The sequence below is a fragment of the Balaenoptera physalus genome (assembly GCF_965194825.1).
Source record: "Balaenoptera physalus genome assembly, chromosome: 13".
Taxonomy (NCBI): domain Eukaryota; kingdom Metazoa; phylum Chordata; class Mammalia; order Artiodactyla; family Balaenopteridae; genus Balaenoptera; species Balaenoptera physalus.
Window position 1 is genome coordinate 10,699,509 of NC_138892.1, and position 16,464 is coordinate 10,715,972.

The 16,464-nt window shown below is 57.5% G+C and overlaps 1 protein-coding gene and 1 long non-coding RNA gene across 12 annotated transcripts in view; one reads left to right on the forward strand and one right to left on the reverse strand.

Moving 5' to 3' along the window:
• TRIOBP (TRIO and F-actin binding protein) overlaps nt 1-16,464 on the reverse strand; it is a 62,724-nt gene that overhangs the window by 13,868 nt on the left and 32,392 nt on the right. For 7 of the 10 annotated variants that reach the window (XM_082419991.1, XM_082419987.1, XM_082419990.1 and 4 more), the window contains 5 exons: nt 14,161-14,298; nt 4,768-4,824; nt 2,078-2,146; nt 1,866-1,955; nt 1,365-1,474 (listed from right to left, as the gene is read on the reverse strand). In XM_082419991.1, coding sequence (XP_082276117.1) covers nt 1,365-1,474; nt 1,866-1,955; nt 2,078-2,146; nt 4,768-4,824; nt 14,161-14,298 — 464 coding nt within the window. Of the gene's footprint in view, nt 1-1,364; nt 1,475-1,865; nt 1,956-2,077; nt 2,147-4,767; nt 4,825-9,818; nt 10,112-14,160; nt 14,299-16,464 lie in introns of those variants that run through there. The other 3 variants (XM_082419996.1, XM_082419988.1, XM_082419989.1) reach the window with 3 other exon arrangements.
• On the forward strand, nt 10,180-16,461 carry LOC309640819. Of its 2 annotated transcripts, none has more exons than XR_014252410.1 (3): nt 10,180-10,247; nt 11,139-11,221; nt 14,672-16,461. It is a non-coding gene; the product is annotated as an uncharacterized lncRNA (long non-coding RNA). The 2 variants fall into 2 exon arrangements; XR_014252411.1 differs by lacking the exon at nt 10,180-10,247 and adding an exon at nt 10,271-10,496.

Genomic DNA, 16,464 nt, shown 5'->3' on the forward strand with positions numbered 1-16,464 from the left:
CCGGTGGAGGAAGCAGCTTAGAACTAGAGCTTCATCATTAACAGACCCTGGGAACCATCCCAGCTCTGCCATTTACCGGCAGAGGGTCCAGGGTACCTGGCCTCTCTGAGCCTCAGTTGCCTCATCTGTGATATGGGACAACAGTGCCACTCACAGGAGGGACTAGGTGAGCAAATGTGTGCAAAGCGACCAGGAAGCCCTTTGAGAACGTGATCGAAGCATTAGTATTAAGGGTGTGCTGTGTGACAAGGCCCTAGGTTCAAGAGGCTCACAGTGGAATAGGGGAGATGCCCAGGGTCACTGCTGGTGAGATGAACGGTGGCCTATGGGTGGGGGCACAGAGCACAAACTGTGGAAACCTGTAATGACTGCGGCAGTTCCCTTCTTCTTCCATAGCGATACTGGGTACGTGGTTACCTGGCCAAAAACTAAAGCATCCCTTGCAGCTACACGTGGCCGTGTGACTCCACCCTGCCCAGTGCGTATGAGAGGTGGCACCTTTTGAAGGACCAGGCGTGCCCTGGCCTGGCTCCTGGCTGGGACCCATGAGAATGCGAACAGTGCTGTGGCGCAGAGGCAAGGCTGTGGGCTGCTGTGGAGCGAGAAAGAAACCTCTCCCTTGTTTAAACCCGTGTTTGGGGTTTCTTTGTTGTAGCAGTGGAGCCTATATACTAAATCAAAGTCCAGCTGCACAGTAGCTGAGAGTTTACAAAGGGCCTCCATGCACGATCTCGCATGACACACCTCGGTGTGACAGGTGAGGAGTCTGAAACTCAGGCCAGACAGCAACTGGCCTAAGGTTGACCAGCCAGGGTGTGGCCAGGCAGGTGGACCCACACTCAGCACCCCTCGATACCACGCTTCCGTTCCTACTGCCCAGCAGCCGGAGTCCCAGCCCCTACGGGCGTCTGGGGTTTATCCTGCGTGGGGCTCTACCACCAGGTCACTCGGTTCTCCTGCCCCTCTACCCACAGTGACCTCCACAGGGAGTGAGCTCCCCACCCAGATTAAGTAGCCATCCCCTCTCCCTGACACAGGCTCAGACACAGCCCCTGCGGCACAGAGTCCATCAGCCACCTCATGGGGCTGTGACTCACTGGAATCTTCTCCAAAGAGCCAAGGCCTCTCCCCACCTTTTCAGGATGTGGGGAGATAGAGAGGGACAAGAGGCAAACCTCAAATCCTCAAGGTATTTCTGGATGAGTGCCACGGATACCCCCTGCCCTCTCCCTCTCCCTATTTCGTTGGTGGAGAAACTGAGGCCCAGCAAGTAGAGCCACAGGGCCCTCAGGTGAGTGCCAGAAACCCACTCAGGATGCGGGGGTAAGTGCCTCCCCCAGGCCCCGGTCCAGCCCGGCACGTACTTGGTGACATCTGGGGCTGAGGTTGGACGCACAGTCTTCCTCAGAGCCTCGATCCAGTTCCTCCGGATGCCCGAGGTCATGGCCGACAAGGTATAGACAGCATCCTTGGTCTGTAAGTCCACCCCACAGGTAGGTTGCCACCTGGCCAGCCCCCTTGCTCCCTCCCCACTATGGACTCCAAAGAGGCGCCCTTCCCTCCCAGGTGGGTATCTAAGGTCTTGAGCCTGGAGGCGAGCAGAGCATGTAAAACCTCCCCTCCACTAGCCTCAGGAGAGCCCCATCGGCTCCAAGATCTCTCCAACATCCAAATAGCCCTGCCAATGATATGCGGGATCGCCCCAGAAATGCTCAGCGCTGGCAGCAGGGCTTCTGACTGGCTCTGAGGACAGGATCTCCAGGTAAATGAGTGATAGGAGCCAGTCTGGTGGGCCACGCCCCACCCCGACACCTCCTCTGGGGGGCCCTCCAGGCATGCCGCCCCCCAGCCGCCCGCAGGCTCACGTGGATCTGGAAGCCATAGTTGCGCTGCACCGCATACTCGGTGACGTCCGTGCAGCAGCGCAGATCAATCTCACCGTCCAGCTCATCTGCCTGCAGCAGGAGGGCTCACGATGGTCCCTGGACTCCAGTGACCCTACCGGGACCCCCAAGCCCCTTCCAGGTGTCCCCCGGCACCTGATGGGGGAGGGAGCCCTCCCATCTCATCGTCTCACCTCCTCAGCAGTGGAATCCCTGTAGTACTTGAGGCTTGAATCGGTCAGCACAAACCAGTGCTTCTTCCACTGTGAAGGAGAGATGGTGGTGAGGGAGGGGATGCGGGGGTGTGGAGTGAGAGCGTGCGTGTGTGTGTGTGTGTGTGTGTGTGTATCGTTGCGCGGGCACCCTGGGCGCTGCCAGGTCAACTGTTCTGCTTGCAGCAGGGGCCTGGCACCCTCATCTGCTCTGCTGAGGGGTGGGGGGCAGGGGACAGGGGACAGTGCAGAGTCACAAAATCCACATTTGAAGTAAGCCCCCCCATTTCCTCTCTGCGGGGACAGCATCTGTGAAATGGGTCGGCTTCTCCTCAGTAACCACACCCTTCTTTTCTTTCTCAGGGCCCTTCTCTGATTTGTTGACACTTCCACAGGCTTCCTGATAACTTTCCACCAAGATCACCAAGGCTCCTACATGCAAATCCCACCCAGTGCCATCCAGGAAGGGGATGTGACCTGTGTAAGGTCATTTGCCTAGCAAGTCGGAGGCCAGAACTTCAAAAACCTTTTTCCGTACACTGACCCCAGATCAATCACCCCAGTGGTCAAAGACAAGTCTACCAGAGAGCAGGACTGGAAGGGCGCCCAGGGAGAAGCATCTGAGCGCCGGTCGTATTCTGTTTCTTGATCTGGGTGCTGGTTACATGCGTGTTCAGCTATGTGAATACATTATCTGCACATTTATGATGTGGGCTTCTCTCTGCTCCAACCAGGGTTAGGTTGGCAGGACACATAAGAGAGGGGTGGGGGCATCAGAACAGCCTGATATGAAAGTGCCACGCTCAGCCCACCTCTGGGCTTCTGACCATTCACTGGAATGCCAGTTGAGGTCCACCCACTGCCAGGGTCAGTGCATGTCCTCCTGGTGCTCTCCCACATCACTAAGCCCTTGTTTATTACTTCAAGTACTTCGTTTTCTTTCCTCAAGAAGACAGTAAGTTTTCAAGGATGTGCCAGGATGATACTTTCTACTTCTTTCCACACTGCCTCCCCTAAGAAACAGGATTTTAGCATCCAAGAGACCAAGGTTACAACTACTGTATGCCTTGCTAGCTGTGTGTCTTTAGTCAAGTGTCTCGACCTCTCTGAGCTTCAGTTTTCTAACTTATAAAGTAGGGCTAATAAGACCCTAAGCCTCCTAGTGAAGTTAGAAATTCCTAACCCTCCCTGGAACGTCTCTCATGGCACTTCGCATAGGGTCAGGCACTAGGTTGCAGGGGATCATTCTAAGAGGCTGGCCTTAGAACCACCCTGCTCTTCTGAATGGCCCGAGTTGCTGCTCAGGACAACTGTCCCTCTGTAAAGTAGGGCAGGGGTTCTGTGTCAAATGATCTCTTTGGCCCCTCCAGGCCTAGTCTGTGACTGCCTGAGATGGCAGCTGGATGGGCCTCAGGTGCCCCGAGTTCTAGGCCAGGGTTTGCCCAAGGTGCTGCTAGGCCCGGAAGAGATTAAAGCCCTTGTGGGCCTGTCTCCTGTCTGTGCACCGAGGGGTTGGGCTGGCTGAACTCCCAGGGCCCTTCCAGCTCGGACATTCCAAAACCCTGTGAAAGAGAATGAGTAACGGCCGGTTCTGGGTGGAGCCCATAATCTCTGCCCTCCAGAGACCCTGGGTGGGGGAGGCCAGGAAGGGTCACTGGCAGGGTGCCCAGCCTTGTGTGAGCCTGGAGCCCAGCCACCAGAGGACTGGCAAGTAGGCAGCGGGTATGAAGGCTGTAGGTTGGAGGGAATAAAGCATGTGGGTAGGAAACACAATGAGATTCCCTTTGGCTCCGTGCCCTCCCCGGCATGCGGGCTGCACACAGACCCAAGCCACGGGCGCATGCAGGACCTGGGCGGGGAGATGTCCCTTCCCAGGCTGGGTGGGCAGGAGGCCAGCTCCAGCTTCAGACTGGCAGACAGAAGGGTAGAGCTGGTGAAAGGCTACTGTCCCTTCTGGTTGTAAAGATGCACACGTTAGAGAAAGGGAAGGGTTATTAGCTGAGGCCCAAGCAGGCACTGGGGGATGTGTGGGACCCTTTACATGCTTAACCTCTGTGACTCCGTTATCCACCCTGGAAAGAACTATCATTATCCAGTATGTCCATTTCACAGATGAGGTCACCGAGGCCAGAGGAAGCTGTGACTCACCCGATGGGGCCCCAGGTTGGTGAGACTTCAAGAAATGTGGTCTGAGCCCCACCCCCAGGGTTGGGGGGAGCTGCTGTAAAGCTGAGTCTTTGGGAATCTGTACGTGTCTCAGGCTGGATGATCTCTGTGAACCCTTTCATCCCAGACCCTTGGATACCCAGCCAGGGTCGTCAAGAGGTGGGAGGGCTGAGGGGCTCTTGGTGAGAGGAGAGGACAGGGTGCAGGACGTGAAGCACCAGGAAGCCACCATCCCTGGTGACCTTTACAGACTGCAGACTGCTCCAAGAGGCTGAGATGACTAGCAGCCTCTGCCCTCCTACCCCACAGCCCAAGGCCTTCTTTCCAACAGGACAAGAAACATCCTACCCTCAGGGCTCCCACTCCGGCCCCCACCCTGTACCATCTCCACCCAGAAGCCAGGGTCTCTAGAAAGCCCGACAGGCCAGGGAAGCAGCTCAGCCACCTGGGCCCTGCAGCAACCCCACCTCCCACCCCCCACCCCACCCGCGCCTCAGCCCTCCTACCTCTCCAGGCTCATCCAAGATTGACATCCATCCCTTCTTGAAGTTGAGCAGATCGGGCTATGGGGAGAGGAGGGGGCAGATGAGTCAGGCCCAGCAAGAACCAAAGGGGCCTGGGGAGGAAGGGGGGCTGCCCATCCTGCCCCCGAGTGAGGTCCTCGGAAGCCCGGAGGGAGGGCCCAGGTAGCCCCCTAAATCCAGGCAGGCTCCCCAGCCACTGAGGCAGCCTTGGTCCCTTTCCCGAACATCCGGCAATCCCTGAGAGGTGGGCTGGGTGACTGGCCACCCACCACAGACCTCTGAGCTCCCTTCCCACCAGCCGGCTTCCTCACCTGAGAGTGGGACAGGGGGCAGTAGATTGCTGACTGTAAAAAGGGACCCTTAGAGAGCTCAGAGGACAGGCCAGATCAGCAGGGCTGAGCGAACCGTCCAGTTCTTCTCGCTGATGAGGCCCAAGTGGCCCAGCAGGACAATGCCTTAATGCTCCTACCCATTCCCAACCCACTAACCCTCCCATGGTCCAACCAGCCCTGCCTTTCCCTCATCTCCTGGAGAGCCTGAAAGATGGAGCCAGGCCCAGGATGAGGTCAGAGACCTCCTGGTCCCCCCCTAGATCTCTGGAAGGGCCGGGGAGATGGCACCTCAGTCCCAGCAAGCCCTACCTGCCAGGTGCTGCTCAAGGGGGCACGGCCCCGGGGTCTGGGGGCTCCCAGCTGTAGCATGTTCCACGGGGCCTGTGAACTAGGTCCCCCCACCTAACCCTAGATGACGAAACTGCTCATCCAGGCATTTTCTCTGGCCAGGCCTATCCACAGACCCTCCCTGCCTGCTGGGGAGACCACTCTCTCGTCTAAGTCCCGGTCCTCCTGCAGAGGTTCAGCTCGTGCCCACTGGCGGGCCAGGCTGGCCGGCAGGGAGGAGGCGGCCACCTGTTGCCATGGCTCTGAGCCCACCTATCAGCACCTGCATCACAGCCTCACCAGGCCAAGGTGTCCGGTTGCAATGGAGGGAGCGGGTGGCATGGCTCAGTGGGGTGGGCGGCGATGGCGGTGGCGGCTGGAAACCTGGAAACTGGAGCCACCTGACCTGGCCACCTCCCCTGACCCGCCTTCCTGTCAGGGAGCCCCATTCTCCTCTTCCTCAGGTGGAGCAAGAGACCTGACAGGGGCTTGGGCCAGCGGCCTGGACATCTTGAGCCGTCTCCAGCCATGGCCTTGGGACCAGGGCCCCTGGATCTCGGCCGGCCGGCAGCCCAACTCCTGCATCGCAGCCCCTGCCCGGAGACCTGTCTGAGAGAAGGAACACAGGCTCTGCCCAGACCTGGGAAACCCCAGGCTGCGTATGCCCTGTCTGCTCTCTCTCCTTCCCCGCCCTGTTCCCCACGGGGGCCGGAAGCTGCTCAGGGTGGTTCCAAGCTAAGACTGAAGACCGGTAGCCACGCTCAGGGCCACCAAGTCACCTGGGTCCACATGCAGATGGAGACCCCCCGTGGCCCCAGGGCCTGGCATGCTGCGGCCCCAGGGGAAACGTGCTGAATAAATATCCTCCCTCCTCTACCTCCCTGATCTAAATTCCTGTGCTTCTGGGGCAGTCCGCACTTCCACCTCCTGGCGCTGAGAATGAGAAGCCAGGCTTTCTGGGATGGACCACGGAGCTGGCATCACTGTGCTGACCCGAAGAGAGCCCCCGGAAAGGACAAGCAGATAACCCAGCCAATCGGACTGAGCTGAGCCAGGGCTGGGAGATCAGCCGTGGGCTTCCAAAGGCTGAGGAAGGGCAGGAATGACAGGCTGGGACCCTGAGGGCTGCCTGGGAAGTGGGGTCACGGTGACCTTCCTAAGTCACATCCCCTCCCTGAGCCCAGCTGCCTGATGTGCCTAATGATAGCAGGGCCCTGCCCTCCCCCCAGTTCCGTGAGAGAACTGAATGGGCCACACATGGAGACGCCAGTACACACACACCACACACATGCTGCACACGTGCCGCATCAAGCACGAGATGGTGTCGTGACCTTGGGGAGAGGAGTTTTTAAACCTGCTGGCAGGAGAGGTCCTGAAGTTACCTTGGAACCCCCCCGCCCAGGGGTCAAAAGGTCTGATAACATAAATCTCCTCCCCTGCACCTTCACGCGTGGCTCCTCAGGCCCAGACACCATTCCTCCTCCTGCAGGAAGCTCCCTTTCTCCTTTTTCCTTTCCGGAGCACTGACAGGTCCTCACAGTGGGCCCTCCTTCCTTTGGCCACAGGTCAGCACTGCCTCCCGCTGGCCTGGACCATCGACACAGCCTCCTGTAAGGACACTCTGGCAGGGGACCCGATCCAAAAGGCCGAATGTCACAAGCCGCTTAAAACCTCCAGGGATGGCTCCAGACAGAACAAGGTCCAGCTGCCTTAGAATGGCACAAAAGCTTCAACCTGGACTCCCCACTGCTTAGGGGGCCCCATGTTTATGTCATCACACATCCTCTCTGATGCCCAACACATCAGGACTAGTAGGGCCCTCCACACATGCCTGTGTCCTCTGCTTGAAATACCAGGCCTCCTCCTCCTCCTCCTTCGACCAGGCAAACCCCTTCTCATGCCTTAAGACCCGGCTTAATTGCCACGCCAGAGGTCCCTTTCCCAGTACACACCACACACCACACCAGACGACCTCCCACGGCCTCTGTTGCATCTGTGATTGTCTTGAAGCCATTTACTTATCCCTCACAGGCTAGACTAGAAGCAACTCAGTCAGGGACATGTACTATTCATGCCCCAAGACCCGAGGACTCAGGGAACATTCGTAAAAATTTCTTTCTTTCTTCTTCTTTCTTTTTTTTTTTCTCTTTTTTTTTTTCTTTTGGAACCAGGCCCCTGTTCTACGCCAGGAAATCAGCTGTGAACAAGAGATGTGGCCCCTGCCCTGGTGAAAACTCAGGACAGAAACAGACAATAAACAAGCGAACAGGTATATAATTTGATGCCAGGTAGCAGCTGGGGAATGAAGCTCCAGGGGCAAGGCTGCACCCGGCTAACGCAAAAGGAGGTGGAGCAGATCCTGACTCCAGGCCTGGCTTCCTGAAGCCTCTAAGCATTTACCCAGTCACAGCACCTTTGCCACTTGCTCGTTCAGATTCCTGAGGTCGGGGAGATGGGGCCAGGAGAGAGGAAAAGGGTATGAAGAAGAAACAGGAAGGACACCGGCCTGGAGCAGGCTCAGGTCTGAAAGCGGCCAGGATGAATCCGGTAAACACTGTCAAAGGTGATTGTGAGCCTCCCCTCCGCTCCAAAACCTTTCATGGCTCCCCAGCGCCCCTGACCAAAGCCCAAGCTGCTCCTCCTGGCCTTTGAGACCCTCCTTCCCAAGTCCCTTTTCTATGTTTTCACCATTTAATTCCCCAAATATGGCCACCAGCCTTTGTCCACACTGTCCCTCCTCCCCCAGTCCACCTCCACCTGACAAAGTCCTACAGTCCCAGGAGGACACCTCCCTTGGGAAGCCCCCTCCCATCAGCAGGGATGTGCTGTCTTCCTCCACATGCTGCTTCTAGCAGCCTTACCCCTGTTCAGTGTGTGCTTCCCCAGGAAAGGCAACTGTGTACATTTCTTATCTCATCCTGAGAGAAGACTGGGACAGACCTGGTTACAAATTCTGGCTTGGCCAGGGCCCAGCTGTGTCACGTGGGGCCTGTAACTCCACCTCTCTACACTTCAGTGTCCTCATCTGTTAGATGGGGAGTTACCATCAACCTTCAGGGTTCCAGTGTGGTAATGTGAAAGCACCCAGTTCAGGGCCTGGCAGGCACCCAGTCAACGATGAAACCACCCCCGACTAGCCTGCCGGTGGGGGGGGGGGGGCGCCAAGACGCTGACTCAGCTCCTCCCCCCACATCCCTCTCTACTCCTCCCTGACAGGGAAGGGGAGGCTGCTGACAACAGGAAGGGCCAGCAGAGAGGTGGCAGGATGTGCAGAGCCTGAGGAAGTCCAGGCAGTGAGCAGGTCATCACACTCACAGGGGCAGGGCCCCTGCATACACCACCCTGCTCAGCTCTCCCCACCCTCCTCATCAGGCTGTCAGAGCCTCCCTAAGGCACTTGCCAGAAGCCAAAAGCAGTCCTGCCCCTCTCTTCCAGAACATCACAGTCAAGGGGCCAGAGTGACGTGGAAAAGGGCTACTCCTTCCCTTACACTCAGGGTAACCTCTGGCAACTCACCAACGCCCCTCCCCAAGCCTCAGTTTATCCGACTGTAAAATGGGAGTAATGGTGAACTCAGCTATGAGGTGCAATATGATAAATAAGGCACATGTATTGAGAGAGCTTGGGTAGGGCTCATCCCCAAGAGAAAGACAAATCCCTGCCATCGTGTTCCCCACCCCCAATAGCGGGCCTGCCCCACCCAAGGTCCCAGCGCCACTGGTAAGTGGCAAGCCCAGGAGAACATGGTATCCTGCTGCTTCAGAAGTCCCAGGATGGGCTCTGGTCAGGATGGGACGAGGCGGCCCCTTCTCACCCACCCAACCTCCGGCCAGCGCCCACACAGGCGTACAGCCTTCCCAGGCCCACAGCCTTCCCAGGCCCACATCAGCGCGACCCATCCGAACCAGGGAGCGCCTCTCTCCAGGCCCCGGCGAGACCCAGATCCAGGCCAGGCCCACCTCCGCTCCTCCCGTGGCCCAGAACCCTGAGAGACCCTACGGATCTGGCAGCTTAGGGGAATCAGATCAGGTTTTCACTAAGTGGGAGAGCTGGAAGGGAGAAGGCAAAAGGCCACCCGGAATCTGTCCGTGATTGGTCCCGCAAAAGCGAGGGGGTGGTGCCTGGGACCGAGAGTTCCCATCTTCTCGGGGGTTGCCCGGGCTTCTGGCCCGGAAAGGTGAGGCGGAGGCCGGGGGAAGGTGAGGCAGGACGGCCGACCCGTGCCGCCGGGGTCGCCCTGTCTTCCGGCCGAGACCTCCTCTCGCCTCCGAGAAGTGAGGAGGGGGCTGTCCAGGAGGGGAGCGGCTCGGCTCTGGCCGTTGCTCTCATCCGGACCTGGGGCGCAGAGGGGCTGCCCCCCGGGGAGGCACTCACCGTCATGGCGGCACCCCGGGGCGGCGAGAGCAGGAGGCAGGAAGGTGGAAAGGGCTCTTGGGCCGGGCTCAGCGGCGCGGGAATCCCGCCGCCGCCGCCCCTCTCGGCCACCCGCCGCCGCTCGTCCGGCCCTTCCCTTCCCCGGCGCTGCCCCGGCCCCTTCCATCCGCCCATAAAACTTTTTTTTTTTTTTCAAACTTCCTGGGAGGACCCGGGCGGGCCAATGGGCGGCGGGGAAGCCGGGACAAACAGTGGCGGGGGCCGCGGGTGGGCCAATAGGAGCGCGGGAGGGGCCCGGGGGCGGGGGCTGCCGCAACGGGACGGGTGAGCTGGGGCAGTCCGGGCGGGCGGATGGGGGCGGAGGGAAGTGAGGGCGGGCCGAGCTCTGACGGCGGGCAAGCTGGGAGGAAGGAAGGGCCTAGCGTGCAGGTGACTCCGTCGGGCCACGGCTAGGGAGTGCGGGGTGGGGGCAGCCGGGTGTGGCACCCTCGTCGTCCAGCAACGGCTCCCGACCCACGCCAACCGCCGGACGGAGCGATGGGTCCATTAGGCCTCGACGCCTCGGTTTGATGGTGACATGGGCAAAGCACCCATTACTACCAATTCAGCGGGTCCCACACGCCAAGCCCTGCTCGTTACCCATGTAATGGACTTTCATCCTTACCACAAACCCGACAGGTGATATCCTTGTCCCCATTTTACTAATGAGAAAACGGAGGCTCAGAGAGGTGAGCCAACTTGCCCAGGGTCACACAGTAAGAAGAGACGGGATTCCTAGCAAGTAATCTAAGCACAAAGTGAGTTCTGGAATGGGTAGGGCCTTCCCTAAACGTGCCTTCCTCACCGGGGGTCTTTCTCGCCTTAAGAACCTCATTTTGGGTTCTTGGGTGTGGGCTATACCCGTTTCTCACTTTCCCAGAACACTTGGTGGTTTGTAAGAGTACTTTTGCCCTGCAGAAGCTCCTCTAAGCCCGCAGCTGAGGAGGTACTGTGGTGGAATTTGTTGGTAAATGCATGAGGTGGCTTATGGGGCATTGTGATTTAAACCCTGTGTTACCTTAAGCAAGGTCCTTAACCTCTCTGTGCCTCAACTTCATCCTCTGTAAAATGGGATAATGCTGTTATCTCACAGGCTACTGTAAGGATTAAGTGTTAATTTAAGTAAAGCACCTAGAACAACCCCTTTATCCCTAGTTAGCTCTCCTTAGGTAGGGGCGCAGGGGAGCTTGGAATAATTACCACTTTGATGATTCTGCCGTCTCAGTTTGGGGTTTGAAAATCATTGCTGTCATGATTATAATCACTATCCCCATTTCACAGATAAACAGAGGCCCAGGGAGCTGAAGTTTTCCCAGCATTTCCCATTGGAATTCTCTCCTCCACCCTGACGAATGAGACCAAGGGTAAGTCCTCCTAGACACTGGCCTTCTGGCATCCCTGTGCTGAGTGTTCCCACCCTACCCTGTACCTCACTCAGGCATTTGGTCCTTGGGAGAGTGCGTGGACAAACAGAACACCTCAGCTACCACCAATGCCCTACCGCAGTGGCGTGGACACCTGGCAGTACCAGTCTCCTCGCTGGTTTCCTGGCCTCTGGGACTCCCTTCTAGTACCCTCAACACAGCGATGAGAACACTCCCCTGCTCAAAGTTCTTCACCGCCTCTCCACTGCTGATAGCCACATCCCTGTGCCCGCAGTCATGTCCATTATCATCTGGCCCCTGCCTGCTGTCCTCTATCATTAGACACACACATTTCACGTGCTAGGGCTACACAATGCTGGGAAATCCCAGAAAAAGCCAGGTCCTCTGTACCTCCGTAACTGCACATGTTGTTCTGTGCCATGCCTGGAACACTTGCCCTCCTGTCCTCTTATGCCCCAACACACACACACTCACTCTCTCCCTTCCCTCCCTCCACATGTTTGTTTGCCTGGAAAATTCCTCCTTACCCTTCAAGTCTCAGTCCAAAGGAAGCCAGAGTGCCCCCAGCACAGACTTAGAATCTCCTTTCCCAGGGCTGCCTGTGTGAACTCCCCGCCCAGAGCTCCCTGCATCTGTACACTCCCCAACTCAAGTGATGACCACACAGTGTTCTAATCAGTTATATGTCAGTGTCCTCACAAACTGTGAGCTCCTTGTGGGCAGGAACAGAGTGGTTTTTGTGTATATCATGGTAAGCCTAGGGCCTCAGCCCACATTAGGTCCTTAGTAAACATTGGTCGAGTGAATGAATGCACAGATGAAGGAATGACTGCCTTATTGCAACTTGCCCTGGTAAGACAGAGATGGCACAGCTTCAGGGACCCAGGAGTGACTTATTAAACAGAGCCACCAAACCCTGGGGTTATCCAGTCTCAAAGCGTTACTCTATTGAAGATAACAATGTGAGGCTCAGAGAAGGGAGACAATGGCCCAAAGTCACACAAGTTAGGAGCAGAGACAGAACTCAAGCCCAGGCTTCCTAGCTCTTGACCTTGGACTAATTTCACTGTCCAGCCCAAGAGATGTGTGAAGCTGCTTTAAGTAACTGTCTGGGTGGCTCCACTAGCAGTTCCATCTCTCAGCTCCTGATTTTCCTCATTCCCAGGTGAGAGAATAGCTGCAAATTCATTGAGCCTCAGTTGCCACATCTGTCCAATGGAGAAAATCTGCAGAGACTCTCAGGGCTGCAAGGAGGACTCAGGGAGATACGGATGCACAGAGGTGGGGGGGTGGGCTCTGAAGTCGGCCAGAGCAGGGTTCAAATCTTAGCTCTCCCCCATTGTGTGACCTGGAACAAGTGAGTTTCATTCCCTCATCTATGAAATGGACAATATGAACCGTACCTAGTATGCCTAGTGGTGAGGATTCAATGCAATTAGATGTGCCATGCACTGAACACAGAGCTGAGCACATAGTAGGTGCACAATAAATGCTGGCTATCATCACCATCATCATCATCCCAGAGTCCATTTCCCCATTTCTCTCCCCCTTCTCTCCAGCCAAAAACTTACCTGCCCCCTCCTGCCGGAACTGCTGTGTGTTAGTGACCTTTAGTTAGGTTGATAAGGTAATTCCCGCCCATGGCTTGAAGATACCACTCTGCCCAGATAACCACGTTTGCCTGTTTACCCTTGTGCCTTAACCCCCAAAGAGCAGCAGCGAGAAAATTAAGAGGTGTATGGAGAAGCTAGTGTTTGGACGCCCCTCCCACCCCATACCCCACCCCATCACACCTCTGTGCATTCTGATTTCCCTGAGCCTTCCCTGCAGCCCTGATCATCTCCATTGATTTTTTTTTCCCCATTAGACAGATGTGGCAACTGAGGCTTGGTGAGTTTGGCTGCTGCCATTCTCTCATCTAGGAATGAGGAAAATCAGGAAGAGGCCAGTTCCTCTAAACCAGGGGTCCCCAACCCCCAGGCTGTGGACTGGTACCGGTCCTTGGCCTGTTAGGAACTGGGCTGCACAGCAAGAGGTGAGTGGCGGGTGAGCGAGCGGAGCTTCATCTGCCGCTCCCCATCGCTCCCCATTGCCTGCATTACCGCCTGAACCATCCCCCCACACCGCCTGTCCATGGAAAAATTGTCTTCCACAAAACCGATCCCTGGTGCCAAAAAGGTTGGCGAACGCTGCTCTAAACCATAGCTGTGCGACCTCGGGCAAGTCTACCTCACCTCTCTGAGTGCTGGTCCCTTCATCTGTAGAATGGGTGTATGGGCTCTCAGCCTAGAGCTAGACCCCAAGCCGATGAGAGTATGAGAGTCAGCCTGTCACTGAGAGAAGAGATCCCATGAGCCAGGCTGTGGCTCCTGGAGATGGCCAGGCCTCTTCCCTCCCACCGTGAAGGGGGCAGGAGAGCACAAGTCACAGCTGCCTCCCCTCCCCGCCCTTGAGAAAACCATGAACCAGAGGCCTGAGTGTTTATAGCCCTCTCTGGGCAGGGAATGGGTTACGTAATGCCAGATGTTTGTGCAACTGGCTCAGACCCAGGTCTGAGACACACTTTGCAATCCCAGAGCCCCTCGCAGGCCCTCCCTCCCTCTCACCCTTGCCCCCAGCCTGGCTCCCCTTGGCCTATTTGCTGATTGGGAGCTTTCAGCTGGGTGGATTATTCCATCACCCTTCACCCTGAAAGCTGAAAACAGCCCCAGCCTGGTCCTGCAGGTGGGACGTCCCCCTCGCTGCAGAGACCACGGAAGCTCTGGGCTCTGCTTCCAGCTCTCCTTCCTCACTTGGGGCCTCCACATCTTTTCCCTCTCAGCCCCTACTGGCTCTTCTTTGACTGACACCAGCCTCCTCCCTCCCCTCCCCCACTCTCCCCACCCTCACCCCACCCCACCCCACTGGAGCCAGCCTACCCTTTGCCACCTGAGGACCCCCAGAGACAGCAGGAACGGATTGAACAGCGTGGGACGGTCCCCGGGCATCCGCCATGAGGTCACCAGTCGGCCCTTGAGTGGGCTCCCAGCCTTGCCCTCCGCTGGCCTCTTGTCTGCCTGTCAAACAGGGTCCAGTGTTGGCCCCCATGTCCCTTTGGTGGGATGGGGGTGTCCCTGACGACAGCCTCCCCTGCCCATGCTGCCATGCCCACCTCAAAGGCCCAGGGTTGCCATCTTTCTCCTCTCCCAGAACTGCCGAGGTGGACTGCCACGTGTTCACACCGCGTGGTGTTGGTTGACAGGGCTCCCGGGGCTCAGCGCCCTTGGGGATGTGCACTTCTCCACCCTCAGGTCAGACCCCAGGTGGCCCGCGGGAGGGGAGTGCGGACCACAGACGTGTATTCAGCCCGAATAAGGTTTTCAGATTATTTTGCATTAGGTTCCAGTGTTAAATAATCAAGTGGTTTAACACATAACTACATATTTCCAGCTCCTCTTGAAATATCTAAAGATGGAGAAACTCTGGGCTCCTCTTCCCCAAGGCAACAACCCTCTGGAGCCAAGGGGTCACTCAAGGGCCCCCTAATCCTGAGTCCCCCATCTGCCTACTCTCCTCACCTTTGTGAAAGGAATGAGTCACAGACCTCTACAGCCACACGCCCGGCAGAGTCCCCAGTGCACCCTCTTTGGAGTCATCCTTGTTGGGGAAACTGAGGCCCCAGTGAAGCAGAGGCATTTGCCCAAAGTCACAGAGCAAGTTACTGGCAGAGGCAGGGCAGAGCCCAGGTGTCCCAACTCTTCAGAATCCAGAGATTCTCTGGATGTGGGACATGAAGCATCAAAGCACAGATCCAGGGGGCTTTGGGGGGAAGGACTGCCCCCACGCTGCACCACATCGCCATCACAGCCCTGACCACTAGACCGTGGGCTCCATGCTGGCGCTTCATTTCGCCTCTGGCCCACACCCAGGCATACAGAAGGTGCTCACGAAGGGTATGTGAATGAATGAATGAGGCAGTTATCAATTCTGTCCAGTCCAGGCTTCCTGGGGGTGGATTGAGAGGTTTTCTGGGTTGCTGGGGCAGGCCCATTTCATGGAGACTAGAGGGGGACCCCTGTATTGCTATTTCCTCTTTGTTCACAAAACTCTAGCCCCAGGAAGTATGAAGAAATAATCCAGAAAGAGGAAGAGCAAAGTTCCCGGAGTCCCTGTGAGAGCTGGAAGTGCTTTTAGTGACCAGTCCCCGTCCCCTCCCATTTCACAGATGGGAAGACTGGCCCACCAAGCAGTTAGAATGCTGCTTCTACTATGCGAGGCCACACAGGCAATCAGGGCAGAGCCAGGAAGCGGCGTTGGGGGTAGCAGAGGGAGCGCTGGGTAGGGGGTCCTGAGCCCTGGGTCCTAATATGAGCCCAACCACCGACCGGCTGTGTGATCTGAGATGACTGCCTACCCCTCCTTTCCTCATCTGCACAGTCATGGGTTGGGCAGAATCCCCCCAGCTCTGACTAGCGGCAGGGCCAGACTTGGGGGCTCCAGACTGCCAGACAGACACACACCCCCCGCCCCCCGCCCCCCGTCACACCCGGCTTCTCAGGAGGCGGCATGGGGAACAGCAGAACAACAGCAGGATTAGAAAAGCACAGCCTCAAACAGCCTGGTGTTCTTCTCCTCGCCTCCCGCTGCCCCAGGCCCTCAGCTCTGACCTCACCTCTCTGGAGGCTGCGGGTGATGAGAACAGTCTGTTTGGCAGGTCTGTGGGGAGGGGCGGGGCAGAGCATGTGCTCCAGCTGCAGCCAGGCCTCAGAGCGGCCTCGGCGGGTCCCACCCCTTGCACACATCTCTCCCGCCCCAGGACCCTGGAGCTCCTCCAGGCCCCGCTGACTTCTGTACCTCCTCGGCCCTCTTCAGTGCTTCTCTGGCTCCAGCTCCTGGAAGCTCTACCCTTTCTCCCAGCCTGGCCAACCCTCCAGAATCAGGAGGACCTTGCCTTCAGAGACCATCAGGGCCAAACTGCCATTTGCCCAGGGAAGGGCAGCGACCTTCTCAGGGCATCCTAGCAAGTTGAAAGCAGAGCCCTAGGTTTCTGACCCTAGGACTGTCCACCCACCCAGATGAGGTGGCCCTGCTGCCAGCTCATCTAGAGCCCCTCTTCTTGATGTCCCCATGGCAGAGCCAGCCTTGCTCTGGATGACCCCAGAGCTGATCTGAGGACCTCAGCCCACCTCCAACCTGATTTCCCTTCCCTTCCCCTCCCTCTGTGCCCACACCCATGACCCAAC